A 26683-nucleotide genomic window follows, 5' to 3' on the forward strand; every position below is an offset into this window, starting at 1 on the left:
CCAATTAGCACTATAAACCCAGGGCAACTTGCTTTCAGCTGCCTTTGTGTGTTGGCGGGGGGCAGTCCACACTCACAGGAGAGTGCTGGGTTCTGCACTATTGAAGAGAGTTCCACTGATTCCTGTAGCCCAGTAAACATGGAGACTTATTCATCATTTACTGAGTTTACTGAGCATCCACAGGATAGACAGAACATTATGGCAAACCTCCCATCTCTTCTAGCAGGAAGAAACTAACTCCTTTCCTGAAGGCTAAGTCCCTTTCTCCGCCTCCCTCAATGCCTCAGGGAAATCCCCCGACTGGAGAGAGCAGTTGACGAGGTCCCTGAGCTGATATACCAGTCATAAATTCATAAATTTAGTCTTGCGTTTTAATATTCAAAAATCTCCTAATATTGACTTAATCTGTATTCATTTAGTCTCGTTTAAGCAACTGATTTCACTCAAAGTGACATCCTTTCCACATGGGAGATGGTATTGTGTTGAGACATGCTTGATGTGCAGGGCTAAATTACAAACACAGATGCTAGATATGGAAGAACTTCATAGTCTAACATGTATGGACATTTGGTTCTATACACAGATACTGTTTGTAGATGTGATCTATATACACAAAATTTAATTCAGTTTCTACCTATAGAACGTAACACTGTTGAATATTTAGAAAATTTATTGAAACAGTGCAAAAATAGTTTCAGATTTGTATTTCTATGTATAATTCTAGGTGTGGTGAGAGATCTTAACTAAAAAACATTCAGCTCAGTGATGGTCACAAATGTCTTGGTTAAAGGAAAATCAACTGCTTGCTTTACTGAGTTGGTTTCTTGGCATGTTTCTGCATCTAAGTTTGACTGGTAATAAGTCCAAGCAGACATGATGAAATTTCTTTTGATCTCTAGTACAAAACATCTGTTAATGTTTATTTGACATTTGGTAATGATTTCACTTTGGTTTATAGCACAGGGATGTGTTTATGTATGTTTTTCTTCATCTTGAGAACCAGTGTGATGTACAGTTTAAGAGTTTAATGTAACCTAGATCTGTGTTCAAATCTTCAATTGTCTAATTTTTCTTTTGTTGTTGTTTATTTAATTTATACCCCGCGTTGTACTCAACATCTTTCCGTAGGGAAGCCCAAAGTGACTTACATCATTCTCCTCTCCTTAGAATCATAGAGTTGGAAAGGATCTCCAGCCTCCTGCAGACTACAGAAAATTCACAACTGCCTGCCCAACTACAGTGACCCCTATTCCGTGCCTAGATGATGCCGCCTCCCCCCCAAAAACAGTATCTCTTGCCAGTCTGGCCTTGAATAAATTCAGCATTGACAGGAATGTGGCTTGCGGGGCGCCTTGCCCTGTGGTGGTTTGATCATGGGTGGATCCTGTGGGGCATAGCCTACACCTGCATGCCAGGCTCTGTTAGTTTGGGGACCTCCATAAGAGTCTAGGCACATGCAAAACAGAGCTGTCTCCCAGCTGGGGAGATGTCTGTTTGCATGGCGGGTGGCCAGGGGGAGCTCCAATAGAGGGGGAGCCTCCATGGGGCTTCTCCTGCCCATTATCTCTCTGGGTAGCAGCAGGCCTGATGGATAGGGGGAGCTTGACTTGGGTGTTTCTCAGTCCCTGCAAGCGGGCATGCTGGCAGTTTACCCCTCATCCCTTTGCAGTGGCTGGCCACAGGAAGGGTAAGGGTTTGATGGATCCATGAAGGAGGAGGAGAAGGAGGAGGACTTGGTTCTTATATGCCACTTTTCTCTTCCCCGCGCAAAGCAGCTTAAAATTGTCTTCCCTTTCCTCTCCCCACAACAGACACCCTGTGAGGTAGGTGAGGCTGAGAGCTCTGATATTACTGCTTAGTCAGAACATCTTTATCAGTGTTGTGGTGAGCCCAAGGTCACCCAGCTGGCTGCATGCGGGAGAGCGCGGAATCAAACCCTGCTCATCAGATTAGAAGTCTGTATTTCTAACTACCACACCAAGCTGGCTCTCACCCACTATCTGTGCCCTCACTTATGTATATGTAAATATAGCTGTGGCCTTTTTTAAGCCAAAAAAGTAATACTTTGTGTCTGCGTTCTGTATGCCCGGAACTGTACCCCCTGCCCAGCAAGGAATGTCTTGGTCTTCCAGTTCCAATTCAAGTCAGCAGCTGCTGTCATTGAAATTGCTTGTTTTAACTGTAGCTTAGTTTATTTTAGGATTTTTCTTTGTCTTGCTGTGGGCCTGCATACACTTATCTGTTTTCTAAATAATGCTATAGGAAAGGTTTGGTAATTAATATAGCGAAGTCTTAGGTTATCATTTTTAGTAGAAAACAGAAAGTAAGCGATTATAAATGGACCATTGCTGATCTGCTTATGAAACCGGTCATTCAGTTTAAATACTTGGGAGTACAGTTAATTGCTGATCTCATGCACTGAGAACTCATGTGACACCAGTTACTAGAGATGCAACCAGCATTGAAAAAGCAATTTGTTTACACTTCAGGGGGACAATATGTACCTTTATGTCTCAAGAGTGTTTAAATCTAAGGTAGCTGGTCATTTGTTGCATATGGCTTGTATATGGATAGAAGCTGTTCCAGAGGATATTGATCAGTCACTAATTAAGTTTCTTCACAGTATACTGGGGAGGTCCCAGTGTGTGGCTGATGTTGTTCTAAGAGCTAAAGTGGGTGAAATCTCTTACAAAGCTAGGGCATGGAGGAGGGCATTTAATTTAAAGCTAAAGATCCTACAGTCAGATCCAGAGTTGTTTGCCTGGCTAAATTAATCATAAGAGCAACTGAGATAAATTGATCAATTACAAACTAACAATTTCAATAGACTTTATAGGAAGAATAAATGTTGATGAACTAAGACATCTGACTGAAATTCGTTTGCAATATCCGGTACATCAATAAGGCCATTAAGTGTTTGCTCAGCCTTCATTGTTGGCATTCCCCTACTAGTTCATATCTCAGTGTATTTTTGTGATTTAATATATTCTAAATATAGACACACCTTTAATGCTTTACCATCTGCAGTGTTGTCAAGGAGCTATGTGGGTATTCAGTACTTAGATAGAACATGCAAATGTGATGTTAATCACATTGAATCCAGTGGCCTGAATTTTAAAACTCAGAGACAGGAGCTGATTTCCTTTCTACTTAGTAAGGATTCTGTCTCTTGAACCGCTAAGACTTCTAGGGTACCGAGCAATGAAGATGGATGTGTTACATATCGGTTTGCTAGATTTTGGCTGCTGTTTAGAAATACAAAAATATTCTGAAGTAATTGCATAAACCCTATCATTTTGTGGCTAGCTTTCCATTAACTGCTTAAACATAACATCGTAGTGGCTGTTTGAAAGCACTGGGTCAATCAATTTAATTACAGTCACTGACCAATGAATTTCCAATGTACAAATATAAAAACAAAATTGATATTTAGTCACAATGCTAAGCTTTGTGAGTTCTATACAAATGAATGTTAAATCTAATAAAATATGCATTTGAAATTATACAGTCTAATCAGCTTTACATATGAAGAAATGTGTATCAAATGGGTCAAATGACCAGTAACAGAAAAGAAAATTAAGATAATAACTGGTCAACATTGCAAGCAGATTTATTTTATAGGAAGCCTTTTAAAATGAACATTTTAAAAATGAACATTAAAAAAATCACCTTGCATACACCCAGTTGCCTTCAGTCATGCAGTGAAGTTCTTATACAATGGTGACAGCTGCTGCCAAAGCACCTTTTGAAAAATGTGCAGACCTATCAGTTCTTCAGTGACCAGTCAGAAGCATTTCTAGATAAAAGCCCCATCTGGTGCCACCCAGTTTCTAAAAACACTTGGCTGAAGCCAGAAAAGGAGTCAACAGGTACCATGGCACCCATGGGTGCTGTTAGGGATCCCTGCCCTAGCTACACAAGCTGCTACTGCTTATTTTCAGACAACAGTATTGAAAATAACTTGACTTAGCTACCACTGAAATAAAAAAATTTATGAAAAAAAAAGATTTCTGATGCTAGAAGTGAAATGGGCACAGAAATCATATTTACGACTAGCCTGATTCCACCATTACTTCTCTGTGAAGCCAAATATGATCAAACTGGAGTATAGGAAATGTTAATATGAAGAATGTTAATGGCGATACTATCAATGTTTGTATCCATGTTGTTCTATCAGAAGAGTTAAACTTAGAAGATTTCTAGTTGAGTTCTGCCTTTGTGCTGTTTTTATTCACTGATATGCCATCGTTATTCAACATGCATTTGGAATAAATATCAACACTTGGCTAAGATTATATTTAAAAAAAAAAGATGGGAGGTAGCTTCAGTCATGTCTTTATTCTGTTACTGATACACATGTGTACTCAAACATAAGCAGCTGAATCCTAACCACTGTCATTGGAAAACATACAGATTCTTCATTTCTGCTATTCCTTTCATCCCCTTGATAGTGTTTACAAGGTACATTAATAGCCATGTGAGTTGGAGACTGCATTGAGAAGAAAAAAGCTGGTTATTTAATACCATTCACTGTCCTCACATGTAAAGATGAAAGGAAATTGCGGACAGTTTGCTGGTGGCCCATGAGGTGAGCCTCACTGTGCCTATATGAGTAGGCTCATGGTATGGAGGTGGCAGTTAAGAGATGGCTGTTTATAGCATATCTTGTGTCATGCCTGCCTCATTGACTTACCTCTAGAAGGCATATGCAACTTCAAAGAATAGTAGGAAATGTAGTTTAGAAATAGACGTCAGCTGATTCATTCTTCATTGAACCAGTCATTCCCCCTCTTTTTTAGTGTTTATATTTTTTGCATTACAATTTTTTAACATTGTGTGCTGCTTTGGGTACCTGTAAAGTAGAAACATCAAATAATTATGTAAGTATTTATTAATGCAATTAAATAGGGACTTCCTAATTCAAAAAAAACTACACTTAAATTTAGATACGAGTAGAACATAGTAACATAGTAGAACATAGTAAAGAGCCTCTTGTGGCGCAGAGTGATAAGGCAGCCGTCTGAAAGCTTTGCCCATGAGGCTGGGAGTTCGATCCCAGCAGCCGGCTCAAGGTTAACTCAGCCTTCCATCCTTCTGAGGTCGGTAAAATGAGTACCCAGCTTGCTGCTGGGGGGTAAACGGTCATGACTGGGGAAGGCACTGGCAAACCACCCCGTATTGAGTCTGCCATGAAAACGCTGGAGGGCGTCACCCCAAGGGTCAGACATGACTCGGTGCTTGCACAGGGGATACCTTTACCTACCTTTAGAACATAGTATAGCATGCATGTTCTTTGAAATTAATAACATTAAGAATGAATGTTGTGAAACAAATAATGGCAATCATAAGGCTTTTGTTACAGAACTCTACTTGCATGTAAATAAAATGTTTTAAATCAATTTGTTTTAAATTGTTGATTTTAATTGCCAGTAGAAAAGGATGATTTAGATCAAATTTAATATATTTAAATTCATGTGTTTCCAAAAAAGCCTTTTTACTGTCTAGGAGCATAAACCAAATCCTCTAGGCATGCAGCCTATAAATCTTTTGGAGCACAGAATTTGTCGGCTTGGGGATACAATTATAAAATTGGCTCTTGGTCTTTACATATAAAGACACTAAGTAAAATACTTTATAAGAAGCCTGCATGCCCAGAATTATCCACAATTCGGCCAACTGCTCTCTAGGTAAATGTTTCTTCTGTTACACAAGAGGTAACGAGGCCTTCACAAGTGACAAACTACCTGGAATCTGTAAACCGCTCCGCCGTTATAAATAAAAGAGTAAGGGCATGTTGGGAGGAGTTAGGGCGGGCTCTGTCCAGGATAAAAACTCGGAGGGGCAAATCAGGAGCCGTGAAGCGGCTCCGGATTCGGCCCTCTGAGTGTCATTGCCTCCTTGGCCGCCATACACAATGCTTCGATGCGGGGAAAGGAGCAGGGACTTTGACGCGTCGGCCCTGCTCCTTTCCAGCCGCACACCCTCCCAACTTGCCGGGAAAGGAGCAGGGGGCCCTGCTCCTTTCCAGCTGCACGCCCTCAACACTTCGACGGGGAGCCGGCCAGCGATGCCACGGTCCCAGGACGCCTTCCGCCTCCCACCTACCCGCTGCCACCCTCCAGGACCCTGCCGCCGAACGGGGAAGAAGCTCGCGCACCACCCGCTCTCAATGCCACTCGCCGGTGATACCCCCCTCCCTTCCCTCACTACTCCCCCAACATCTCCCCCTTCGCCGACTCCCCCGCGCTTCCCCCCTAAACCCTACCCCCCCACACACCACCCTTAGCCCCGCCACCCACCCACACACACTCAGACAAGACCTTACCCCCTCGGACACCGGCCCCTTCTCCCCTGGCACGCTGCGAGCCGCGGCAAAGGTGCCGTCTGCACGCCTCCGAGCAGCCACCGACCCAGCATCCCCACACCTCGCTGACGCTATCGAGCCTCTACCACAGAACACAGGTAGGCCACAAGACGACCAGAAGCCCGGCTCGTCGGAAGCCTTCCGCGCTACACCCCGGGGACGAGGATGCCTGCTTCTGCGACCCACGCCGTCCCCGGGTGCGCAGAAGCCTTTGGAACTCGGCCCCGGGGGAGGGGACCTCTAGCGCCCATTTTATTTAAAGATAAAATGGGCTTTAAATCTAGTGAGAGAATAAACTGGTGAGTTTAGCATGCAAGTTCAGAACAATGAGGAAACCAGGACAGTAGTCTCTCTACATCCCTAAGTGGGTAAAGACACTTTCCAGAAACAAATATGGTCCCACTAGTAGACCTCCTTTATTTTCAAAGAAGGAAATTCAAAACCCAAATAATAAAAAGGCAATTATGAAGCAGAATGCCAGCAGGAGGTTGGGCTAGTCACTGTATTGCAATGAATTCAATACATCTGCCAACAGGATAGAAGTCATGAATGTGTATTCAGTGCAAGAACCCTGTCATTTTAGGCAGACATTACAAGAATTGAACTAGGAACTTCTGTATGCCAAGCAGATGCTCTACTGCTGAGCCACAGCCCACCTCCATTTCTTAAATCAGGCCACCCTAAATTCTCAAATGTTTTCATTTTCTACACATCCCACCCTTTCTCCTCCCCCTTAGGGCTTACTCTTTTATTTATTCCGCTCTGCAAGAGCGGTTAAAGATGTTATTGTTATTATCACATTATTGTTATTGTTGTTTTAATGTTATTATGATCATCTGTTGTTACCATATGTTATCTGTATCTCTTTCCTGTTTCCTGTAAACCTCCCTGAGCCTTCCGGGAGGGTGGTATATAAATATAAATAAATAAAATAAATTTTGTGTCACATGATTTTTGGCCAATACAAGAATTACTGTGAAATTATTGTTTCTTTCCAACTAGTGTTTGCACAGAGAAAAGTCAGGAGACCAAGAACTTTTTCTGCTGAAGAATTTTTACTCAAGAGTTTCCTGGATTAAGGTTTTTCCAAACCATACATACAGTCATTTATGTTTCTTTGAGCTTCAGCTGAAGGCTTGAAAAGAGTTTTGAATGTAAATAAATACTAATCAATTGGAGATCCGTTTATTATTTTTCTAGGAATTTCTGTGCATTTTGTGAGCAGCCTGCTGCAAGTTCAGGGGATGATTAGGCTTAACCTTGCTCTTCTGTTAGCTAGATTGGCTTACATTCTATCATCAAGGGACTTAAATTTACCCTGACACATTTTAATTGGCATTTGTGCGACACATACACACAGATGCTGAATTCATTCAGAAATTCTGAGAGCCATCTGTTTAACTAGCTTTGCCCCCTAATATAAAGTATATAATACAATAAGGCCTAGGTCTTTTGGAATTTACCCATATAGTTATCACTAATGTTTACAATTGCTGCATTAATAGTGGTTTGTAATATGTATAAGTTATTACTTGATGGATTTACTTAAAAGAAGTTTTACTGTACTTGCTGATGGCTATGTCTCCTATATTTGGCTCAGACAAGGTTTTCAGCAGTGGCTAACATGTTATTGATACAATAAAGCCTGAAATGATAAAAGTCCCTCATTTACTGCTTAGCTGAATAAATACGTTTTACTGTATACATGCTCATGTATATGTTACATGTGAAAAAAAAAGATTATTTACACTGACAGCGCTCTGTCTTTTGCAAGCAACCTAGAAAGCCATAATGGTACATGGCTTGATAAGGTAATGTTCTACCAAACCATCACTGACCTCAAGCCATTTGATTTAATTCACATGTTTCTGAGATTAGTACAGCTTCTAATTATTATTTTTTAAACCCATTTTTGGGCCATGCCTCAACACCAACTGATGAAATGGGGGTTTTGTTTGTTTGTTTTTTAGGTCACAAATAGGCCACTAATGTAGCCACCGTCAGAGCTCCCCTTCGGCAGCTCCAATCACGGCGACAGGGAAGAAGGAAAGGGGCATGCACCTCTTTCCCCTCTACCTATATGGCCAACAGAGGGGAGGCTGGGAGGAGCTGCTCTGGCCCCTTCCTCCCCAGCCATCCCCAGCAATGTGCCAGTGACCCCAAGAGATTGTGGGACTTGTAGTTGCCTCCCCTGAATCTTTTCCGGCGATGGCTTCCCTGCAGCAGCAAATGCTCCCCGATCACCCTTCGCACCAAAATGTATTCATTAAAAAAAATACCTGGAATAGAGAAGACAATGTGCAATTTTCATAATTTTCATAATTTTCATAATAGCAACTTTTGATAATTCTAGCCATATGCGTATATATATTTCCTATATTTGAATTAGGGTATTGAAACTACATCTTGTGAGCAAAGAATGTGGACTTCTTCGGTAATAGGGGCAGAAAAGAGGTTGGTTTCTTTTCAACATGAATGTACAATTTCATGTAAAAAAATACCAAAAAACTTTGATGCAGGGAAAAATATTGATTAATTTAACAAGGTAATAGTGCTAGCATAGTGATAACACAAATAAGTAATATAAACTATGGCGTTTTTAATGTTTAATCACTTAATATGAACATTTTAAAACATCTCATAAAAGTATTTAATGATCAAGTTGTCTTTTCCCCTCTGCTACTTATTTCATCTAAATTATAATTATCCAGTTTATTTCTTCTCTGCCTCATTATTCCATTGACATTTGCATTGTATGTGTGTGAGATAATATGTAGATTAATTTCCATTGCAAAATCCTTAAATGATTTATACATTTAAAGAATGTACATTTCCATTGTTTATTGCACTGGTTTTTCTCATTAAGAATCTTCATTTTTCTTTTAATTAAATCTCCAGATAGTGTAATGTGGCCTGTGTTTTCATGATATGGTCATATAAAGACTCAGTTTTGTTTTTGCTGACTACATTTGGCTATTAACTAAGAATAATTTGAATGATAGTAAAATTTTATACCATTAGATTTGCATTTTAAAGCACATAAATAGAAGATTAGTAATTTCTATGAAAAATGCGTCATGAAAAAAAGGTTGAATTTTTCAATTTTATCGTATGAGAAAGGCTGTATTAATCTCTAGGTTGATTGTATTCATTGTTAAAAAATTAGGCATACTTTTTATCCTTAATGCTGCTGTGTTATCCAAAATAGCTGAGTGCTACAATGGACTGCTTTGTAATCATATATCCGGTTTATATCTGTTATATATTCAGTAATATTTCAAATGCACAAAATGGTTGTAAGATAAAATTTTCTCATTTCATCTCATTTTATATCTTATGAGAAGACTGAAATGTCAAAATAACATTCATTGTGACAGTACGACAAAACTATGCACAATAAATACACTATTTTATACACTGTGTACCTCGGACCAACATCTAAGATTTTAACAGAAAAATGTATTCTGTTTCCTGGTAGCTGCAAGGTCTTGTAATATTTTTCTTTTAAAGATCTGAGCAATCATTTATAATTACAAATAATGCAAGATGCCAGTCAATTTCATTTAAGCAAAGAACGGACAAGAATTTATGGTAGAATGGAAAATTTCTCCTTGTGTTTTAAAATGTGATATGCAAATGAGCAGATATATCTTGTGACTTCTTTTCTGTTTTTTCTAAACCAGAAACTAAAAAGCAGTGTTCTAATGCTTGTTACTATTTCTGTTTGGTAGAGCTAAGACTTTTATGTGAAAGTTCTGTTCAAGGTTCTCAGCTTTCTTTATAATATACTTGTGAACACATGTGCTTCTAACACTGTGTCTATTTGTAACTAAGAGGTGGGGCACCTTATACATGAAACATGCATTTATGAAAATTGGTGGTGAAAAACAATCTTTATGCATGATCGGAGTGCTGATTTCGTCTAGAAAAGAGGAGATAACCTACATAGGCAAAGAAGATGCACGACATCTAGGAAATGGTCTGTCTGAAGTCTATTATACAACACATTTATACACACAAACAACAAATCAAATCTACCAAAGTCTGTCCTTGCAAGATTTACCACATCAGAACAAGAATTAGAAAGAAGCAGTTTGGGGTATGCTTTGTAAGTAAGTAAATAAGAAGTGAGTATGTAAGTAATTAAAAAAAAACTTATGTTTATTTTTATTGTGCCTCTAGGAATAACCTGCAAGAGGCAACATCACTCGTACTTCCAGTGGGAGCTTCTTGTGATTCACTTGACAACTCTGGCCACCCACATGCATTAAATTTTGAATATCTGTTAACAATGAATGTGTTCATTTTTAGTACGTTTGTCCTGCTGGATTCATGGTGTGTGTATAAATGCCATCAAGTTTCAGCACGGGGTTTTCAAGGCAAGTGAGAAGCAATGTATGTTTTCATTGCTTTTCTCTGCAGAGACTTCCTTGAGGGTCTCAATTCCATTTACCAAACTTGCTTAGACTCTGAGATCTGAGAAGACCAGGCTATACTGTGTCTTTTCTCCCCTCGCATCTGACTTATGGAGACCCTAGGCCAGACACACTCGGAGGAGGTTCGCTATTGCCTGCCTCTGCATAGTGACCCTGCTATTTCTTAGTGGATTTCCATCCAAGAACGAATGAAGCCTGATGCTGCTTATCTTCTGAGATCTGGTGAGATTGCACTAGCCTGGATTATATAATACAGTTCAAGACTTCATGCACCTGTCCTAAAGAGACATGTCAGAGGTGATGCTGGGATTGAAACCATGTCCATGTTAAAATGCTGCATGCATAAGAAGTTGGTTTGTTCACCAGACGGAATGCAAAAATCTTATCTAGTAAATTTTCCTGATGGGTGCTGGAAAACAAACTTGCAAAGTGTCCAGAGTAGGGCAAATTTCTAACCTGACTGACAAATTTCTAACCTGACTGACAATTTTATTTATCAAGTGGTGGAAAACCCTACAAGAGGCTCAGCCATACTTGACTTAATACTGACTAACAAGCAAGAGCTGATGGATGAGGTGAAGGAGATGGGGTCTCTGGGAGGAGTGACCATGTCCTCCTAGAATTCCTTTTAAGATGGGAGGCCAAGGAAGTTCATAGTCAGGCGTGTATGTTAGACTTTCGTAGGGCAGAAATACATTCAGGGACACGATGAGAGCCATCCCGTGGACCAGAATGCAAGTGATGGGTGAGCTGTCTTTAAACAAGAGGTATTGCGTGCCCAAGCCATGACTATTCCAGCAAGACGGAAACATAGTAGGGGATCCATGAGTATCTGCAGATTATTAGGCACTGTAAATCAGCCATCGGACAGGCCAAAGCTGGGAGTGAGCCAAGACTAGCCAGGGAAGCCCACTATAACAAGAAAAACTTATTTAGATATGTGAGGAGCAAATGTAAGTTAAACAAGGCAATAGGCCCACGTTTGGGTGAAGATGGGAGACTCTGACAGAGAGAAAGCAGAAAGGCTGTTTTACCTCTGTGTTTTCCCAGAATAATATCTAGGGATTGTAGTAGGCAAGGTATAGTGTCTGAGCGGCAGGTTAATATGGACACAGTGGTTATTGAGAGTCACCTGGCTGCACTGGAAGAGTGCAGATCCCCTAGGTCAGATGATGTGCATCCAAGAGTGCTCAAAGAACTTTCTGGAGAACTTGTTGAACCCTTGTCCATCATCTTTAGGATCTCTTGGAGGACTGGAGATGAGCCAGAAAACTGGAGGAGAGCAAATGTTATCCTAATCTTTAAAAACAAGAGGAAAGATGACCTGGTAAACTAGAGTCCAGTGATTCTGACCTCGATTGCAGGGAAGATAATGGAGTAGATGTTAAAGAGGGCAATTTGCAAAAATCTGGAAAATAATTTGTTGATCCAGGATTTGTCTCCAACTGGTCCTTCCAAACCAGCCTGATTTCCTTCTTTGACAAAGTGATGGGCTTATTGGATCGTGGAAACTCAGTGGATGTTGTTTACCTGGATTTTAGTAAAGCTTTTGACAAGGTTCCCCAAGATGTTCTGATGAGTTAACTGGAGGACTGTAGATTGAATTTTTAGATGGTTAGGTAGATAGGAATTGACTAGACAACCATGCCCAAAGAGTGGTTGTCAATAGTATTTTATCAGATTGGAGGGAGGTGAGCAGTGGGGTTCCACAGGATCTGGTTCTGGTAATTTGAAAATGACATCAAATTGGGAAGAGTAGTGAACACCATAGAACAGTGGTCCCAAACCTTTTTATTACCGGGGACTGGTCAACACTTGACAGTTTTACTGAGGCCCAGGGGGGGGGGTAGTCTTTTGACAAGGGACATTGCTGCCGCCTAAGCCCCTGCTCCGCTTGCTTTCTCGCCAGTGCCCCTGACTTCCCACCGCCCACTGGGGGGCACAGCAGCAGCTGTGCAGTGCCACGCTGAGGAGGAGCCGCAGCCATAGCGGCTGCTGGAGAGCACTAAAGATGAGCGGCGGCAGAGTGGCAGGGCAACCCCCGAGGCAGCAGCCAGGGAGGAGGATGAAGTGGAGCCGCGGCCGGGTACCAGTCTATGGACCGGGGGTTGGGGACCACTGCCATAGAAGATAGAATTCAACAAGATCTGAACATGCTGGGAAAGTGGGCAAATGAGAACAAAATGCAGTTCAATAAGGATAAGTGCAGAGTTCTACATCTTGGTCACAAAAATGAGAAACATGCATACTGGATGGGAGAGACACTTCTGGGTACCACTGTATGTGAATGAGATCTTGGGGTACATGTGGTCTGTAAGGTAAATATGAGCAGACAGTGTGATATGGCAATAAAGAAGGCAAATGTAGTCCTGTATCAACAGAGGTATCGCATCAAAATTGCAAGATGTCATAATCCCACTGTATACCACATTAATCTGACCCAATCTGGAATACTGTGTGCAGTTCTGAAGGCCTTGCTTCAAAAAGGACATGGACAAAATTGAGAGGGTTGAGTAGCGCGATGAGGATGATCTGGGGCTTGGGAATGAATTCTTGTGAGGAAAGGCTGAAACTCTTTGGAATGTTCAGCCTGAAGAAGAGGAGGTTGAGAGGGAACATGATTGCTCTCTTTAAGTATTTGAAAGTTTGGCATTTAGAGGAGGACAGAGAAAGGTTCCTGTTGGCAACCTTGGATAGGACCCACAGTAATGGGTTTAAATAATGCGTAGAATGTTATTGACTAGTAGTCAGGAAAAAAAATTCACAGTCAGAGTAGTGTGTAGAATCAACTGCCTAAGGAGGTGGTGAGCTCCCTGTCACAGGTAGTCTTCAAGCAGAGGCTGGGTAGATACTTATCCTGGATGCTTTAGGCTGATCCTGCATTTAGCAGTGGTAGGACTAGATGACCTGTATGGTCTCTTATAACTCTGTGATCCTAATTGATTCTGTTACAGCGTCCAGGCATTTATCCAAGGAATCAGGGGGGTTATCAGGCTAACCGCCACCAGAAGATAACAGCTGGGTGTCATCAGACTTGATTTGATCTAGAACCCATTAATTTGTCCTTTTGTCCATGGTATCCAGAAAATTATCTTCCAACACCACATTTCAAATAAATCAATCCTGTCAGGTTTCTTAATTGTCCAGTTTTCACAATCATATATAGTAATACAGAATACTCTAGCATAAGTTAGCTTGATCATGGACACCGCAACATATCCTTATACATAAGATTGGTCTCCTTCTGATTTCTTGGTTGCAGTGTCCCCTTGATATATGTGAATTATATGATACTGCTTTTCAGATGTAAATTGTGTCCTAAACATTAAATCTACTATGATGGTGGCAGAAACTGTACATAAATAAAAATAGGAGAACGGCCATTGCCAGGACTTATACATGAAAGAACTAGAAAAAACCTCATAAACTGTACTTGCTGATTAGCATGCAGATGTCCCTGTGGATTAATCTCAGGTCCACTGGAGTATAAACAATGGGGGGTTGGCTGGACCAGAGGCCTGATTCAGCACATGCTTCAATTTTACAAAGGTATAATCTCATACCGAGATACTTGGGATTAAGCCTCATTAAATAAATGGTGTGGAATTTATTTCAGAGGATATATATATATGGTAGGGCTGAGGCTCAGTGACACCCCCTACCCAGAGTATAAAAAGATTTCAGTAGCCATCAGTAGCATTCTTTTTTAAACCCTGTTGTTTTTAGCTGCTAAGTGATATCAAAGCAGGGGGTAGTCAGTACTGTTTTTAGTGATACTTTTTTCTGGCTGAGAAATTATCAGGAAGGAAAGGGAAGGAGTAGGAGATCTCAAAGATAGCTGATCTTGCTTTGAGAAACAGAACAGTATCTGGCTGAAAATTAAATGCAGATACAGAGTTAATAGATTGTAAAATAAGACCAGAAGCTTTTCTTTTGGACTGATAGATAAACAGTTTGAAAGTATTCACGGAACTTTGTTTTTATATATGATAACAGCAATGAGACTATTATATAGTCAGAATTGGAAAACTGTATACCTACAGTAGAAGACAGGCTGTTAAAGACACTGGAATTTGCAGAGATAGCTAAACTTATGTCTTTGATTAGAGAAAAGCCAACTTCTTTCATGCCTATTTAGAAACCCTTTATTGATTTCCTAAAGGAAAACAGAAAAAATGATTTGATTATTTGTGGTTTTAATGACAAAACAAAATAAGTTTGAAATAATTTTAATGTAAGTAAGTAAATGGATCAGTTTGAATTATTTGATAATTGTTTATATCTTGTTTGCATAGAAACTCAAAAAATTATTGTGATGATTTTTGTTTGATTGTTCTTTGCTTTTCATTCTTTTTTCTGAACTTTTATACATTTGTATTAAATATTTTTAATAAAACTTTTAAAAAAAGAATTTGTTAAAGGTTGTTGTTGTTATGTGCGAAGTCGTGTCCGACCCATCGCGACCCCATGGACAATGATCCTCCAGGCCTTCCTGTCCTCTACCATTCCCCGGAGTCCATTTAAGTTTGCACCTACTGCTTCAGTGACTCCATCCAGCCACCTTATTCTCTGTCGTCCCCTTCTTCTTTTGCCCTCGATCGCTCCCAGCATTAGGCTCTTCTCCAGGGTCCTTCCTTCTCATGAGGTGGCCAAAGTATTTGAGTTTCATCTTCAGGATCTGGCCTTCTAAAGAGCAGTCAGGGTTGATCTCCTCTAGGACTGACCGGTTTGTTCGCCTTGCAGTCCAAGGGACTCGCAAGAGTCTTCTCCAGCACCAGAGTTCAAAAGCCTCAATTCTTTGACGCTCGGCCTTCCTTATGGTCCAACTTTCGCAGCCATACATTGCCACTGGGAATACCATAGCCTTGACTACACGCACTTTTGTTGGCAGGCTGATGTCTCTGCTTTTTAGGATGCTGTCTAGATTTGCCATAGCTTTCCTCCCCAGGAGCAAGCGTCTTTTAATTTCTTTGCTGCAGTCCCCATCTGCAGTGATCTTGGAGCCCAGGAAAATAAAATCTGTCACTATCTCCATTTCTTCCCCATCTATTTGCCAGGAATTGAGAGGGCCGGATGCCATGATCTTTGTTTTCTTCATGTTGAGTTTCAAGCCAACCTTTGCACTCTCCTCCTTCACCCGCATCAACAGGCTCTTTAGTTCCTCTTCACTTTCTGCCATTAGAGTGGTATCATCTGCATATCTGAGGTTGTTGATATTTCTCCCTGCAATCTTGATCCCAATTCATGACTCCTCTAATCCCGCATTTCTCATGATGTGCTCTGCATACAAGTTAAATAGGCAAGGCGACAGTATACAGCCTTGCCGAACTCCTTTCTCAATTTTGAACCAGTCAGTCGGGGATATGATTTAGTTCATACCTGAGTGGCCTAGTGCTTTTCCCTACTTTCTTCAATTTAAGCCTAAATTTTGCAACAAGAAGCTCATGATCTGAACCACAATCAGCTCCTGGTCTTGTTTTTATTGACTGGATAGAACTTTTCCATCTTTGGCTGCAGAGCACATAGTCAATCTGATTTCTGTGTTGACCGTCTGGTGATGTCCATGTGTAGAGTCGTCTCTTGGGTTGTTGGAAAAGAGTGTTTGCTATGACCATTGTATTCTCTTGACAAAATTCTACCAGCCTGTGCCCTGCTTCATTTTGTACTCCAAGGCCAAACTTGCCTGTTATCCCGGTTATCTTTTGGTTTCCTACTTTAGCATTCCAATCCCCCATGATGATAAGCACATCATTTTTTGGCGTTGCTTCTAGAAGGTGTTGTAGGGCTTCATAGAACTGATCAACTTCATCCTCTTCAGCAGCAGTGGTTGGGGGATAGACCTGGATCACTGTGATGTTGAATGGTTTGCCTTGGATTCGAACTGAGATCATTCTGTGATTTTGGGGATTGTATCCCAAGACTGCTTTTCCTACTCTCTTATTGATTATGAAGGCTACTCCATTTCTTCTGCGAGATTCTTGTCCACAGTAGTATACCTGATGGTCATCTGAATTAAATTCACCCATTCCTGTCCATTTTAGTTCACTGATTCCTAAAATGTCGATGTTCAGTCTTGTCATTTCTTGTTTGACCACGTCCAGTTAAAGGTACAATGTAGCAAATTCCTTGGCTTTTAAAGGCAGTTACCAGAACCAAGAACTTCGTTACTGGTGGTAACCTGGCAGGTGCTTTTGCACAACAAAAATAACATTAGAACATATTTTAATTTACATTGAATTTCTGTCCAGTTTACTCTGTGTTATATACCTTTTATCTGAGAAAACTTATTTTCACTGACGTCTCTTTATTTTCAATATAAAAGGGAGTAATCAAAATTTTGTATTAAGGAAGGTCTTCATGTCAAACCGATATAGCAGACAATAACCAGTATTGTAGAAATGAATGTTTAATTTAATACATCAGGGTCATGTGCTTAAGATTATGTTGTTGTTGTTTTTTAATATCCTCTACTCACCAAGAGAATGATAAAGAGGATGAGTCTGATTTAATTTGTAGGTATTCCTGTGGGTATGATGGAGATTCCAGTATACTTTGGTGATTGTAAATTTAATCCTTTGTTATTGTTGTTATGTGCGAAGTCGTGTCCGACCCATCGCGACCCCATGGACAATGATCCTCCAGGCCTTCCTGTCCTCTACCATTCCCCGGAGTCCATTTAAGTTTGCACCTACTGCTTCAGTGACTCCATCCATCCACCTCATTCTCTGTCGTCCCCTTCTTCTTTTGCCCTCGATCTCTCCCAGCATTAGGCTCTTCTCCAGGGAGTCCTTCCTTCTCATTAATCCTTTAAGTTACTACAAATTTCACAGGCATAGTCTTGTGAATGGGAATAGTGGCACAGAAGGTAACAGCTAGGACTTGGCTTACTAAATTACCTGTATAAAAGACTCTGAAATAATCCTTGATTTCTATAACACCATCACTTTCCTTCACACAAATCCCAGTGGTGATTTCTTTCTGAAAGAGCGATTTTCCCATAAGCAGAATGAAGTCAGGATAAAATTACAACTTGACTTTGAAAATAATATTTTAGAAAGCAAGGAATCAGATTGACTTGAGTCTTCCTATCATGATAATGTGCAGTATTCATTGGTAAAGAAATAGCAGTCTCTGATTTCCCGTTTAGAAATGGAAACATACAAAGAAGCAGTTGGCTAGACTTCCTAGGCAACAGTTGGACCCATCAACCAGCTTTGAAATGCAAGCGATACAGAAGTATTCAAACAAAGAATTATGAGAGAACAGATTCTAAAATAAAAGTTACAGAATTTGAGGTCAGTGTCTTGGCCAAAGGCAGAATGTTGAAAAGAGGACTAGAACCGTTTGATCAAATTGTTTTAAGTTTACCAAAAAAAAAGGTTCACATGCTGAAATTTGAACTTTAGAAAATTAAAATAAGATATTTCACTGGATCATGAAGTATATTACTACTGTGTCTTGAAAAGGAAATATGTGTTCAGTTTAAATTTGAGACTCAATTTATAAAGATCACAGAGAGAATTGCTTTTTCAGCAAGAGGAGTAGTCTTTAAATTTATAACTTTATGTTCAATTGCCAGGGCCTGAGGCAATCCCGAATTATGTATCTATTTTACAGCTGCAAAAATAATTAAGTGACTGCTATTTTCAGAGTAATCTTTAATGGATTACATTCTGTTAGCTTTTCATTATGTAATGTTAGAAACAAAATAATTAATATTAAATGGAAAAAAACACTATTTTGCTGTATCTAGTCCTATTCCTTAGCTGCCGAAAAGTTCTTGGTTTGCAGACAATGTAGAATGCTGGTTGGCTAGATTTTAGCTTAACATATAGAAATTGCTCAGCTAATTTGCTTTTCTTGCACTAGAATTACATTCTTTGTTGCTTCAAAAGTGTTTAGAAAGAAACTCAAGAGGTATCCGAGGTTTTCATCTTTCATTTTTATGTTTTTCAAATAAAAGGCCCTTAAAAAGTTTTTTTAAAGGATTAAAAACTACTGTATTGCATGATCCTTTAGTATATCTGCATTTTAGTCTGCTGATATAACCTTGAGATCTAATACGATATCTAATACGATATATATCAGGGTCACTACTCTCTACTCAAACTGGCAGTGGCTCATTTTTTTTAGATCATCTACGACTAGATCATTTAATTCTGGATTTTCTGGGTATTGAATCTTGGATTTCTGCATGCCAAGCAGTTGCTCATTGAGCCACAGCTCTGTATTATCCCAGAGAGCCAAAGTGGAGGACGCTTTTTGTATGGACAATGGCTCCTAAGAGGATGGTTGGATCTACCCCTTTATATTGTAAAATATTGAGATGGCTAATGGAAAGTTATATAAAAAACTCTTTATCACATTTTATTGTAACTTATTATTTTATGTGGTGTATATACCTTTTTACCTTTGTAGTTTAAACGGGTAAAGTAATCTGAATTTAACATGGATGGTTTTCACAAATTCATGTTCATCCAATTCCCCTCCTCCCATTTAAGGGAACTTTGGTGTATGCATTAGAAAGCCCTAGTACAATGTAGAATTAATTATTATTTTGTGCATATTAGTATTTTACAACTTTGAGACTCCTTCGGGTATAAAAACCAACTCTTACACTGCTGCTGCTGCTGCTGCTGCTATAGTCTATTGAATTTGATTGTTATTCTCTTTGGTAATTGAGCAACAGACCATAATTAAGAGTACGTGAACATGGCAATGAAAGATGAAATTCAGAAATAGCTTGCCCATAAGCCAAGCAAATTGTATGAGCAGATTTAAAGATGAAAGATTAAATGATTAGACCCTGCCCATTGACAATTCATTCTTGGAATTAAATGACAAATATGACATTTCTACTCATTGTTGTGCTACAAAAGAGGAAGAAGCTGTAATTGTAAAGAAATCAATTTCATTTTTTAACAAAATGACAATTTACATTCAGGTTCTTATGTATGTTTCCTCATCTGTTTTATCAATTTTGATGTTCTTTTTCCTCTCCTTTCAGTATTACGTGATGACTTCAGACAAAACCCTTCGGATGTCATGGTAGCTGTAAGTGAGCCAGCTGTGATGGAATGCCAACCTCCAAGAGGCCATCCTGAGCCTACAATATCATGGAAGAAAGATGGATCTTCACTAGATGACAAAGATGAAAGAATTACTGTAAGTAATTAATACTGTAATACTGTAAGTAATTACTATATGTTTAGATCTAAATTTTCCCTTATTGGCAATTCAAAGACACTAATATGCAAATAATGGCTTAGGAATTGATGCCAGAATTGACAAGGCTCAGGATTGTCTATCAGCAGCTGACTCAGAGACAGGGAGTTTCATCCAAACCTATAAGCACTGTTTCTGGAAGGGCTGCTCTTAACTTGGAAGTCCTGTCTCATATTTTGCTTTGGGGGTAAAGTGATTGAAAATTGGGCACTCATTGGTATTGTGGCCTTGTCCCAAACATAGAAGACACAACCATTTTAAGTAGACAGAACCACTCCTCAGCTGAGCCATTTTCTTCTCTTTTTGGACCATGACTAGCAACATAAAAAAACAGAGTGCCTAGAAACTAAAATATATATAATGGCCATCTATTTGTGTTTCTCTCTGTCTGATTCTGCATGTAGGTTTTGCAGAAACAACAATGACAATGACTGCCATCACTGTGCAACTGAGGGAAGGAAGGCAGAAATTAGATTTGTTAGGTCCAAAGATTTGTGTGTCTGAAGCCTTGACAGTTTTGAATTGGTATTTATAGTACAGTCAAGGGAGGAGGTACCAGCTATTTCTGTATCTTTTATGGATTGCTTCCCTGATGTTCAGAAGCAATTGGCCAACATGTTACGGATGGAAGCAGTAAAGCTTTCCAAGCAACATATGAGCTCAACAAGGCATGCTGGAGTCTGCACTAAATAATTGTCTTGAGGAAACATAGCTAACATCTGTAACACTGTCTTTTGAAACTAAGTCCACAAAAGAAAACTTCCCTTTTGAGAGTTCATAATTATTTCTTGAAGGCACTGATGAGGCACTGGAAAATATGAGAAAAAGAAAATTCACTGCAAAATCTCTTGAATCTTAGAACAGTTGACAGAGGAAAAAAGAACACAATATACACTCATTTACTGATTCTGTTGGGTTATGGAAACCATTATTTTTCCTTTTCTTCTCAGCCTAAAAGAAATTACAGAGAGGTACAGAGAAATAAGCTGAATCCTTTCAAAAACAGTTAGTTAAAATATATAATTGATATTAAATTCAAATATATAAGATTGATGTTACATTCTTTCAGTATAGCTTGTTATGCCATATGAGACATATATGCCAGTTTTAAACTGGAAAAAAATGTATGAGATATCTATAGGCATGAATCGGAAAAGCTACATGGTCTACTTGAATATTTCTTGCAGTATTTGTAAGGTAAAGGTAAAGGTATCCCTTATGCAAGCACTGAGTCATGTCTGACCCTTGGGGTGACGCCCTCTAGCGTTTTCATGGCAGACTCAATACGGGGTGGTTTGCCAGTGCCTTCCCCAGTCATTACCGTCTACCCCCCAGCAAGCTGGGTACTCATTTTACCGACCTCGGAAGGATGGAAAGCTGAGTCAACCTTGAGCCGGCTGCTGGGATTGAACTCCCAGCTTCATGGGCAAAGCTTTCAGACGGCTGCCTTGCCACTCTGTGCCACAAGAGGCTCTTTGCAGTATTTGTACATTAGTCATTTATCCTTTTTAAAGCATAAAGGTATGATATGTTATAAATGTTAAATTATATATGCTCTGTTTTTGAATAGTGACTAAGAATCTACCAATTGTATGGCTCAATAACTAATCATAGAGTTAGAAGGTACCTCATGGTCCAACCACCTCTAGTCCAACCCCCTGCACTATGCATCCATTTTAACCTGCCACCCCTTCGAGCCTTCACAGAATGAGCTTCTCTGTCAGATGGCTATCTAGCCTCTGTTCAAAAAATTCCAAAGATGGAAAACCCACCACCTCCCGAGAAAGCCTTTTCCACTAAGAAACCACTCTGTCAGGAACTTCATCCTGATGTTTAAACAGAATTGCTTTTGCATTAATTTCATTGCATTGATTCTGGTCCGTACTTCTGGGGCAGGAGAGAACAACTATGCTCCATCCTCTATATGGCAGCCTTTTAAATACTTGAAGATGTTTATCACATCCACTCTCAGTCATCTCCTCTCCAGGAGAAATGTTACACAGATTTTCCCTTCTTTTCCATTCATCTCTATTATATAAAACACCAAGGGTACTTCTCACGATGTACTGGGCCTCTAATTGGCCCTGGGGGGGGGGAGGGTCCTCTTCCCCCAGGGCCACTCAGAAAGGCTGGTGTGTTGTCAGTAACCACGCTGTGAATACTGATGGCCCCACACTGGAAGAGGTCTGCCATCACTGGCAGTCAATCAGGGGCTCCTCCCATCCTCTGTGTGGGCTCCAAGTCCTGACTGCCTTTGCCATGGACTGCACCTCTGCCCACCTTCCCCACAGCATTCACCACACACCTTGCTGCCCCCATGCCTGAACGCTGCCATGGCTTGTGGCTGTCTCTACCATGACTGATGGCACCTGAATCCCAGCCCCGGGTGGTATCAGCTCACATGATGAGAGACACTGCTGCTGGATACCACCATCCCATCATGAGCCCTGCTGCCAGGGATGAGGCTGCCGCCAACTCCTGGCCTCCCATTCTGACTCCCCCCCCCGTTTTTCTCCACCCTACTGCCTTCTGCCGCAATCGATGGGGGGGGGGCGATATTGGCTTCTAGCCCTTCATAGTCTTACAGTCCTGCCCGGTGCAAGTGCCACTAGAAGCCTCCATTGCACCTCTGCACCCACTACCACATTGGTCCAGAAGCAGCACTGGCAGGGTGGTGCCATGGAAGAGGTCCCATGCTGGGGGGGAGGCAGAATTCTGCTGTCTCCCAGCCACCTCCCAGGTACCTGTGCCGAGAGTGGGTGCTGGGAGGGCAGGCTTGCCACTGTCTACCAACCTCCTATCCCCAGCACACCATCATGCGCATGAACACCGCAACAGCTGGCCTCGCTTTAATGGCGTCCTTCACTGCAGAGCTCTCTGGCCCTTCTCCTTGCCCTCCCACGCTGGCAGTCCGGGGGGGGGGCAGAGCAGGCTCCTAGCCCACTTTTAAAGTGGGCTTTCACCCCTAGTATATATAGTTAATAATTGGGGGATCTATTCTATACATAATGGTTAACTGTGTCAGTGTTCTGACTGTAAAATACCAAGTGTTGCCAGAATGTTACATTTAGATGAAAACATAGTGACCACTGAAATCTCAGAGCAAAGTCAATATTACAAGGATGTATATTTTATGTTTGTTACATTGCAATATACATGTTTTTAATATTAATTTTAGTAAAAATCAAGTATTTTGAATAATGTGAATGAATATGTAATAAATATACTGTACATATATTCAAGAGATGGAAGTATAAATGTGGCATTTTTAATTGGTCTCAAAAGGAAAACCTTGGCCTACGAGACTGAGGTTAAAATACTGTGAATCCTTTCATAAAATGCTTGCTTTTCATTTATTTTGAATCACTGTAATTCACTTTTTAAAAAGGAAAACCTGGAGTAGTAATTCATCTTTTTATGTTTGTGATTCTTGGCTTTTAATAGTAAAGGATTAAAATGAATATTGCATGAATTTTTTTTATCTTGGTTGTTTATGTAACTCAAATTTTGAATGACTTATAGTTCAGGTAAGTTGTTGCTCCATTTCTGTTATGCCTGCTCATCAGAAATCCAAAATTTACAACTTGCCAAATTAAGTTTCTGTCATCAGAATTAATAATTATATCAATACTGTATTTTTTAAAAACACTAAAGCTTACAATGGAAGAACTGGCTTCATCAAAGGTTCAGTTCGATCAGAACGTATTAATGTGATATACTGATAGCAACTGGAATTTATTCCAAAATGACAAAGCAATCTTTGAGCTGAGAATTCAAAGTGCTGTTTTACTTTATTTAAAAGCCAATCATTTGAAGTAGCTAGATGACAAAGATAAAAGAAAATGAAAAAAGGCATTACATATATGAGCCAAAGGAGATCAGTGTGTAACAGATGAAATAAGAAACTAGCAGAAAATTAATCTCTGTCCCAAGGAAGGTGCTCTCCCTTTTGAAAGATGAATTATTTTGATGGAAGAAGGGTCAAGGAGGAGACAACTAACTATGATGGTTGAATTTCTGGTTGTCTGAAGTAATAGTTTTAACATCTGGATACTGGTTTAGGTACAGTTTTGGTCTTTATTTGCGTTGTGTTTCATCCCCTTCCTGGAATATTATGTCATTTTAAAAACTTGTGCTAATGTGTGCTGTGACCTTCAGGAACAACTTTGTACTGTTTTTTGTTCATTTTTCAGGGTCTTCAGTAAAGTGTATGGTTGTTATATAATCTTCTGTGTAGTAAGTTACGATTGAAAGTACTTAACTAAGCAAGCACAGATGTATCTTGTATTGCATGGCAGATCTAAAATAATTTACTGTGGGCTAGTTTGAATGTGTTCCTTATCTTTAAACCGCCCGTGGCGCCACGGGCGCCACGGACTATATAATTCATTAAGCCCCCTTGAGGTGGGCTTTGTCCGTGATGAGGAAGGGTCCGGATTGGACCCTTCCTCACGACAGACAATCGGAGGGACCAATTGGCAGGCGCGAAGCGCCTGCCGATTGGTCCCTCCGATTCCCAGCTCCAGCAACTGCGAGCCGCGCAAAGCGCGGCTCGCAGTTCCCCCCGGCCTGACGCGGCGAGAGGCACTCTGCGCCTCTCGCCGCGTCAGGCCGCCGACCCAGGGAGCCTCCGCGGCTGCCGGTGGTTCCCTGCCTGGCGGCCTGACGCGGCGAGAGGCGCTCCGCGCCTTTCGCCGCATCAGGCCGCCGCCGCCGGAAGATCGCCGCCAAGATCGCCGCCGCCGACCAGCCTGCCGCTGCCGACCAGCCTGCCGCCGACCAGCCCGCCGCCGCTGCAGCCGACGACTCAAGTAAGCACCTAGCGCCCGCTGCATTCCCCTGCAGCGGGCTTGCTTACTAGTATTGTAATAAATTTCCTTCATGTCACAGTCTTAGCAGTCAGTGATGAAGACCTGTGAATGGAGGCTTCCTGCTAAACATTTTCAACAGGAATGGGAGATACAGTTTGAATTGCTCGGAGAGTGGCTTAATCCAACTGCCATTTCTCAGACTTAAAGCTCACGGGATAATCTTGGGCAATCACTTGTACAGCATAACATGCTATGGAGTTGTTGTGAGGATAAAATACAGATTGCATAAACTTCCTTGAGATTTTTAAAGACAAGTCATGTAACATTTTAGCTCATTTCTGAGATCCATTATATGGAACACCTGCAAGGACACCACTCTGTAGACCCCCTGGAAAACGAACCACACCATTTAAAAAAAATACTCAATGCAGGAAATGGAGAGGGGAGGGCAGGAGAAAGGGTGGGACAAAGCTGCTGCGACCATTGCATGTTTTCCCTATCCATATGGTCTTACCCCTGGTGGCTCACCGGTGGTTCACATGATTTAGGGTGGTAAATCCAGTTTTCTGGATTCCCAAAATCATGATTTAAAAATGGCCAAATCACGACCCGGCTACTGGACAACCTCAGGATTATATTGATATCATGTGGAGCTATATATGCTGCCAATATGCCAAAGCTGTGCAGGATCATTTTTCTCATGTGGAAATGGCCAAGATGTTGGGAGCTGAAAAATTATTTCCCCACTGTGTAAAAATAAAAACAAACCTAATACTGATTGCACTGAGGTAGGCTACTTGAACTCTTCTAGATAGGTTTGCCAGCTGCTGGCTGAGAAATCCCTGGGGATTTGGCTGGGGAGAGGGAGTCAAGCCTAGGCAGGGTAGTGGAAGGGGGCTTAGTTGGGCATAATACCATAGAGTCTATCCACCAAAGCAGCCATTTTCTCCAGGGAACTGATCTCTGTCATCTGGATATCAGTTGTAATTCTGGAAATCTCCATCCCTCGCCTGGAAGGTGGCAACCCTAATTATACCTCTTTCTAGAACATGTGTCTCATGACCCTGTTACCTGAACTATTAAAGAATGACATAGCACATTATTATTGATGTTAAATAAATCTAGTCAGATGTATTCCCTAATCTTTTTTGTTACAGCTAGCAGAATTCTGTGAATAGGTTTGCATTACCAAAAATAAATTTCATTGCAATGAATGTCATGCTTAGTGCCATGACTCTGAATAGTTTGAAACAATGAACGATGCAAGTTTCAGTCCAGAGTTCAAGCTAAATGTAGCTGTAGAATACATGCCTGTTCACAGGCTTAAGTCACAGATTTGGCTTCAATATTTACATTTCCTTAAAAATTAAAAATATAATAGGTAGCTCTTGCAAAAAAAAATTGACACACCATATTATGGAATTTGACACCCCCCAAATCCATTAAGTTTCACATATGAAAAGAATCACTCTCTGTACATTTAGATAACTCTGTGGTCATTGTTGTTTGTCATCTCATGAATGGCTTATAGTTGGTTGAATCTGACATCTAGTCACTTGCTGACAGCAAGGATCACATTCTGCCATTTCCAATCCAAATGCTGGTTCAGAACTGTGTTTTGAGTTATTTTTGTGAACTAGAGGGAAAACTTGAAAGATTTATTCTATTTTAAAAATTTTCTTATATGTGTTAAAAACCTATATTTATCTATGTTCTGATTTTTTTTAGTCATTATATTATTTCATTCAAAAGGAAGGAACAGTTAGACAAAATTTGGGTGAAAGAATGCTTCCCTTGCCTGGAGCTTGCAAACAGATGTGAATGATTAGTGTGTGTTCTTGTTTGGA

The 26683-nt window shown here is 40.5% G+C and overlaps 1 protein-coding gene across 5 annotated transcripts in view; it reads left to right on the forward strand.

Annotated features, from left to right (window-relative positions):
- Positions 1-26683, forward strand: part of ROBO1 (roundabout guidance receptor 1) — a 795752-nt gene that overhangs the window by 641032 nt on the left and 128037 nt on the right. For all 5 annotated transcript variants that reach the window (XM_077342368.1, XM_077342365.1, XM_077342367.1 and 2 more), the window contains one exon: positions 19808-19965. In XM_077342368.1, the coding sequence (XP_077198483.1) occupies positions 19808-19965 (158 nt within the window). The remainder of the gene's footprint in view (positions 1-19807; positions 19966-26683) is intronic.

This window comes from Paroedura picta, chromosome 6 (genome assembly GCF_049243985.1).
Source record: "Paroedura picta isolate Pp20150507F chromosome 6, Ppicta_v3.0, whole genome shotgun sequence".
NCBI classification, from domain to species: domain Eukaryota; kingdom Metazoa; phylum Chordata; class Lepidosauria; order Squamata; family Gekkonidae; genus Paroedura; species Paroedura picta.